This window comes from Charadrius vociferus, unplaced genomic scaffold, assembly GCF_000708025.1.
Source record: "Charadrius vociferus isolate BGI_N301 unplaced genomic scaffold, ASM70802v2 scaffold702, whole genome shotgun sequence".
Classification (NCBI taxonomy): Eukaryota; Metazoa; Chordata; class Aves; order Charadriiformes; family Charadriidae; genus Charadrius; species Charadrius vociferus.
The window spans coordinates 448,178-454,449 of record NW_009647433.1 but is presented as its reverse complement, the minus strand read 5'-3'; the positions used below and the strand labels follow the sequence as shown (position 1 = coordinate 454,449).

Sequence of the window (6,272 nt, the reverse complement as noted above, 5' to 3'; positions counted from 1 at the left end):
GGAGATTTAGATGAGATATTAGGAAGAAATTCTTGTCTGTGAGGGTGGTGAGCCCCTGGCGCAGGTGGCCCAGAGAAGCTGTGGCTGCCCCATCCCTGGAGGTGTTCAAGGCCAGGTTGTACAGAGCTTGGAGCAACCTGGGCTGGTGGGAGGTGTCCCTGCCCCGGGCAGGGGGGGTGGGACTAGATGGTCTTTACAGTCCCTTCCAACTCCAACCATTCTGTGCTTCTATGAAAATTCCAGTGAAGAGTATCCAGAGCACCAATCTGTTGGGAAACCCAGCTTTCCTCTGGTCTCACCCTGCCTGCGTCAGGGTGACTAAGCTGGCTCTCAGAAAGCAATTTCTTTTTCTTGGTTGAGGCAGGTGTTCCTCACCACACTGGAGAAGTCCTTTGGGATGTTTCCCATGACAAAGGAGGGTGCTCTGTGCTTCAGAGAGGCCCCTTGCGTCTCAGGATTGGTTTGGGCACTCCATGGGTATCTGCCAATAGCTGGGATCTCTCCACAGGACCTGGGGCTCCATGTCCCAGCTGACCATCAGCAGATGCCTCTTTGGCTATTCGCCACAAGGGTGTGAGGACCAGACCCCATAGCAAAAATGGCAAAAGAAAATCTGGGCTAAGCTATGCACATTTTCAACATCTGCGATTTAATCTCAGGTTCCAGGAACCACAGCAATGAGGAATTGCAATTATTTTGCACAGGGCAAACAAGAAGAATAAGCTTTTCCATCGTACTCCAAGACAGTATCAAATTAAGAGATGATAGTCTTTATATTGCGGGATCACATGTGCTTCTCAGTTTCTTGTCTTAAACAGAGAAGGACAAAAGGTGAGAAGGGAAAAAATACCCCTTGAAATAGGGCACAATCTCCAGCTGCAATGTTACCTACCACCTCCCTATGTAATCTGACAGAAAGAGAATAGAAATGCCCAAGTCTGCTCATTTCTGAGGTGCTTCCGCTCTGGACCCTCTTGGGTAAAAAAACCAAACCAAACAAGCCGAGGTGTCCTGGCTGGCACCAAACAGACTCTCTGTCCTAAAAGTCACAAGCAGCTTCACTGTCAGGAGCAGCCCCTGCCATCCAATGTGTCAATACTTCATTTTTAAGAGCTGTCTCCTTCAATTCCAGCTGGGTGTCTTCATTTCTGATGCCACTTCAAACCAAGCAGGTGAAATCCCTCATCTGAGGGTCAGACGGCAGTAGGTCTCGAATCCTCACAGCCCTGGTGATGCGGCACCTCAGCAGCTCTGTTCCACGTTAGCACCCTGCTGTCTGCTCCTCATGCCCATCCCATCCCATCCCCATCCCCATCCTTCCCCTCCCAGTAGCCACACATGAGTGACGAGTGTGGCATCTGGACCCAGGTCACCTCCGAGGGCCCAGCACGCATCCCCAGGGAGAGGCAGCAAGGCAGCCCCCCTCTGTCGGTGAGGACCGCAGTGAGGACCAGATGCCAGCACTGGGGAGCAGGACCAGAGAGGATGAAGAGGAGAAGAGAGAAATGTTTAATTAGAAGCAAACCTCCAAAGTGGTTGGGGGCAGGTGCATGCAATTTCTTTTTGCAGATGCAAACCATGAGCTACAAGGAGGAGCAGGAGATGTTGGAGAGTGTGGGGCTGGACCCAGATCCTTGCAGGGAGGCACTGGCTGCTATGGGTTCAGAAGGGGCCTGCAGTGAATTCTCTCACTGAGGGAGCCTGTGCCACCACCTGCAGCATCTCAGCAGGTTTTGCTCCTTTGTGGTTGTTCAGGGGCACAACAGGACTCTGACCTCCGCACCATTACGGATACAAAGAGCTCAGTCTCTGACACGGAAAATATTTGCTTGGGGTGACACTGGGAGAGTTTAGCTCATGTGCCTGCCCTGCCTTTAATGGAGAGGTGAGAAACAGTCTCAGCGAAGGGCTTTTGCGCTCACCTGCCTGGGAGGGAGTCCGTTCTCAGTACTCGGTTGTGCAGTTTACGTATATGACACTAATTTCCTGCCCTGGTGGCCTCTCCAGTGTCCTTCGGCATGTTGCTGGCTGCCAGACCAGGGTGACGATAGTGACTGTAATCAGTCCTTAATGTTATTTTTATTTTTGGCATCTGACTTCTTAGGGATTCTATCCAGGTACGTGTGTTGTGGTTCTGCTCCAGCTGCTGGTGGTGAGCTCCTCACTCACATTGCTCACACTGGTCCCCCCAGTAGCTGGTTTTGGGGCCACACACCCTCCCAGACGCAGTGGCTGGCGTTCAGGACCCCCACCTGCCCTGGCAGCTGCACTGAGACCCCACTGACTCCAGGAGCTGAGACCACAGCCCCAGGGCGCCTGTACCCCCCCACCTGATGCAGGACCTGCCACCAAATCCACTGGTGCTGGTTCCCCCCAGTAACTGGCACTTTTTCCTTGCAGCATTCACACCTGCACGATACAGAGAGATCATGCAAAAAGATAGCTAAGAAATGATTTAATAAGAAGGTAGGACAGATCGCGGTGACCAGGCACAGGGCTGGGTCAGACAAATGCTCTGACCAGCTCTGTTTTACTCACGACCAGTCCCTTTCATACCCCTTTCTGCCTGATCCTCCTCATTTTCTCCCCTGTCCCCTTCCCCTGCGTGTTCCTTCACCACTTCACAGTTCACACCGGCCCTTGCGAGCATCCTGCACCCACAGGTGCTTATGTCCAGCCCAGGGTACGGATTATTTTACAGGCACAAAACATACATGTGGGGGGTGGGGAGCTGCTAAAGCCGTGTCTCTTCTTCCAGGCGCACCGTCGCAGCTGGAGACCCTCAGGAGAAAGGAAAAGTAAGAGAGGAAGGAGAGATGGATCTGCCAGGACTACCTGGTAGGTACAGGGTGCTACTGGGAAGAAGTTCATTTGGGGAGGGTGAAGAAAGGTCAGTTCTTGGGAGTTGGGAGATTGAGTCATGTCCAGCTGTTGGTGCACGATGAGCACCCCAGGAATCGCAGTCATGCTCCAAACCAGAAAGTAAAAGCTGTGGATGATTTTAATTGCCGCCTCTCCCTTTCCGCAGTCCCACCCTCCCTTGAGAGGGTTGATTCTACTCGTAAAGGAAAAAGTGAAGGTGGAGAGGCAAAAGATTGTGCCTGAATTTAAACAGCTGCGACAGTACCTGGAGGAACAAGAGTGCCTGCTGCTGGCTCAGCTGGGAGAGCTGGAGAAGCAGGTGAAGACTGAAAGAAAATGCTGCTAAATTCTCTAAGCAGATTATTTACCGGGATGGCCTGATGAAGGAGAAGGTGTGCCAGCTGTCGAGACATGAGGCCCCACAGGTGAGGTCTGCTGAAACAGACCTTCTTGGGGGGAGATCAGAGAAGGGCAGGTCGGTGGGAATTGCCCCACCTGTGGACTTCAGACACTTCTCAATTTCTTACTTACCTTCCTTGCCTGTCCCTATAGCTTTTACTAGTGCTCTGCTGTAAGAAATGTGCTTGATGCACGTGTCAGTGAGAACTGAAAACAAGGCAAGGTTTTGGATGTATGGAGAAGATAAGCATTATCATGAGCTCCAGCATCCAGCTATGTTTGGGTTTTTTTTAACTTAATCATTAAGCTTAATTGGAAAAAGCCAGAGACGCTACTCCAGCACCTTTCAAGGAGTTTGAACCTGCTGTATTTTTCATGGCCTTGTACAGAGCAGCGCTGCAGTGCCGCAGCACTTGATGCCACCTCTTTGCCCTGGGGCCACTTGGCAGCGAGCTCCTCCATGCATCGAATCTCTGTGCTCCCCGTTGTCTCTGCGGTCCCAGCTGTGAGGTAGAGGCAATGAAGGAGGCTCTTTGGTGGCGTCCATCTAAAAGACTTGCCAGTCCTCCCACTTGGTGGCCAGAGGAACCATGCGAGAAGAAGACGCAGGACCCTCCAAGTTCCCAGCACCAAGACCCAAGACAATGGTGTTCGCCTTTCCAGTCTCCCCCCCTTGCCACCCACACTGCCTCTGTGTCAGGGGCACAGCCGGAGCCACGAGTCCATCCCCACCCAGAGCCATGGGCGTAGCCTCTCCCCAGGACATGAAGCCAAGCAGAAAGCAAAGATGGGGGCTTCGTTTTCAGCATCGGCAAATGCCACCTGCCTGTCTGTAAAGTCCAGGCAGACCTGGATGGCCCTGGGGAGGCAGGCAAGGTGCAGGGGGATCCAGTCAGGGTCGGTGAAAGCGTGGTATTGTCCAAACCACTGCCCCACAGCCCAGATTCCCTCCTGGGGGGTAAAACTGAGGACCCCCTTCCTCCTGACAGACTCCTGGGCCACCCCCACAGCCCACCAGTCTCCCCCGTTGGCCACCTCCACCTCCCAGCAGTGCCTCCCCGTGGCGAAGCCCTGGTTGCCCAGCACACACGGCTCCGTGTTGCACCGCTCGGGGTTGTCGGGCAGTGAGGTCCACTCGTCCCCCCGTCCCACGCCCCTCTGGTCACCAGTCAGGATGAGGAAGGGGTTGGCAGTGTCTGGGTCCAAGGTCACATCGGCTGGGGACAGAGGAGGAGAAGCTGCTGAGGACAGGCAGCCCCAAGAGTGTGTCGGGGCTGCATGCACTCCAGCAAGAGAAGGGACAGGGCGATTTCCTTTCCCCTGTTCAGAGATGTCCAGCGTGGGGTGGGAAACCCCCTTGTGCTGGACTGCCATAGTCTCAGTGCTGCCCTGATCCTGCCCCCGCTCCTGATCTGGGAGCTTTCATGTGATCCCTGGTCAAGGAGACACCAGTTTCCTGGACTGGATGGGTGCACATCTGCTTTGCAGACACCTGGACCTGAGCCTGGGTGTCTCTAGTGCTGCAAGGGTGAAACAGGCACGTCTGGGCACAAAGCAGTGTGATAGACATTACCCCAACACCACAAATTCCTGTTTTTCTTTCTGTGGGCAATGGAGGGAGCCAAGGGTGGCAGCTCAGGTGTGGTGGGTCTACAGCACAAGGAATCCAGCTGGGGGTGTTGCAGTCACCAAGTCTAAACCCCATGACAAGCCCAGGTGCGGACAAGCCCCAGGTGCTTTCACATCTGTGCTCTTCCACAGCAGAAGCACGATGCATTTTTCTCCTCAACAGAGGCCAGTTCATCTTCCCTTCTAAAATCTCACCTCTTCCACTCATCTCCTCCACCTCACTGGCCAGGGTCTCACTCTCTTCTCTCTTCATCCTGGATACCAGCATGTCTGCAGAAAATCAACAGGAGGGGAGGCAGGATTCCCTGTGGAAAGTGGAAATTGCAAGACTCGAAGGCTGCCTAAAGATGATAAAGCAGCAGAAGGAATAATGGAAAAGTCACAGCATTCAGACACTTTTTAGATGGCCAGCACTCACCTGCAGGCTTTTGCTAGGAAAGGAGGTTTTGGATGGGTCTTGAAGGTCTTTAGTCTGCTCTCCACTCCCACGACCTCCCCATCAGCTCATAGCTGGACTGGGCTTGCACAGCATGTCCAGCTTGTTCCAGTGAGCAGATCAAAGTCCAGAGGGGCTGGTTGGCCTGGAGAGCACAGCTGGGAGTCCACCACCTTTGCCTCTCTGGGGGTGATCACACCACTGAATCCTCCACCTCCCCTCTTCTTGGCAACTGCCTCCCATGCCCTGAAGCTGCCAGCAGGCATGGGGCTTCATCTAACACTTGAATTTGGGAGTTCCCTGCTGACGTTCCTGCAGTCCCCCTGTCCTGTTTGCATCACAGGGTCTGCTGCATTTCCCCTCCCTTTGGCCAGCTGCGTGTGGGTGATAAGGGCCTGGAAGAGGCTGTATCTTCCTGTGGCATGGTGCTCAGAGCCAACGGCACCATGTTGACCTCCAGCCCCAAGTGGGATGTTACTTGAGGACACCAGCCACAGACCAGTGGCCATGCTCTGGATGTCCAGGCTGCATACCATGATGAAGGAAGAGGTCTGTCTCCTTACAGGCACTGCTTGCCCAGATTTGTCATGCTGCCAATGGGTTGCAGGGTGGAGATGTTTGCAGGGCATGTGTTGCCTCAATGGCTCACCTGGTAAATGGGGACAGCACATGCTGGGCTTTGCATCCCACCTCTCTGTTCTCCAGGCAGCTTTTCATGTGCTCAGAGATGATGACCTCACCCCCACTCACAGGGAACTTGGGAGGTGGCACACACCTTTCACATCACTCTGAAAGCCACCAGTGGAGCACAAAATAAAGCAGAGTGCAAGGGGACCTGCTGCCAGATGGGTCTGCTGCCTGGCGCTGGGACAGGGGCCCGGGAAGGCAGGACTATTCACCGCTGTTGCATGGTGGCATAGGCATGGCATGATGGGGGCTCCTGCTG

At 54.0% G+C, this 6,272-nt stretch overlaps 1 protein-coding gene across 1 annotated transcript; it reads right to left on the bottom strand.

Moving 5' to 3' along the window:
• Positions 1-3,957: 3,957 nt before the first annotated feature.
• LOC104282517 (butyrophilin subfamily 1 member A1-like) lies at positions 3,958-5,862 on the bottom strand. The gene is made up of 3 exons (XM_009880617.1): positions 5,805-5,862; positions 5,086-5,160; positions 3,958-4,499 (listed from the first exon to the last, which is right to left on the bottom strand). Exons 1-3 carry the CDS (start codon positions 5,860-5,862, stop codon positions 3,958-3,960), a joined length of 675 nt encoding a protein of 224 aa, XP_009878919.1.
• Between the last annotated feature and the right edge of the window lie 410 nt (positions 5,863-6,272).

Bases quoted from the DNA above. Each gene is read 5' to 3' on its own strand.
- LOC104282517 (XM_009880617.1), bottom strand. From the start codon at position 5,862: ATGGTATGCAGCCTGGACATCCAGAGCATGGCCACTGGTCTGTGGCTG. The intron at 5,161-5,804 runs GTAACATCCCAC...GATTTTCTGCAG, and splicing joins TCTGTGGCTGGTGTCCTCAA to ACATGCTGGTATCCAGGATG. The intron at 4,500-5,085 runs GTGAGATTTTAG...TGTCCTCAGCAG, and splicing joins GGAGGAGATGAGTGGAAGAG to CTTCTCCTCCTCTGTCCCCA.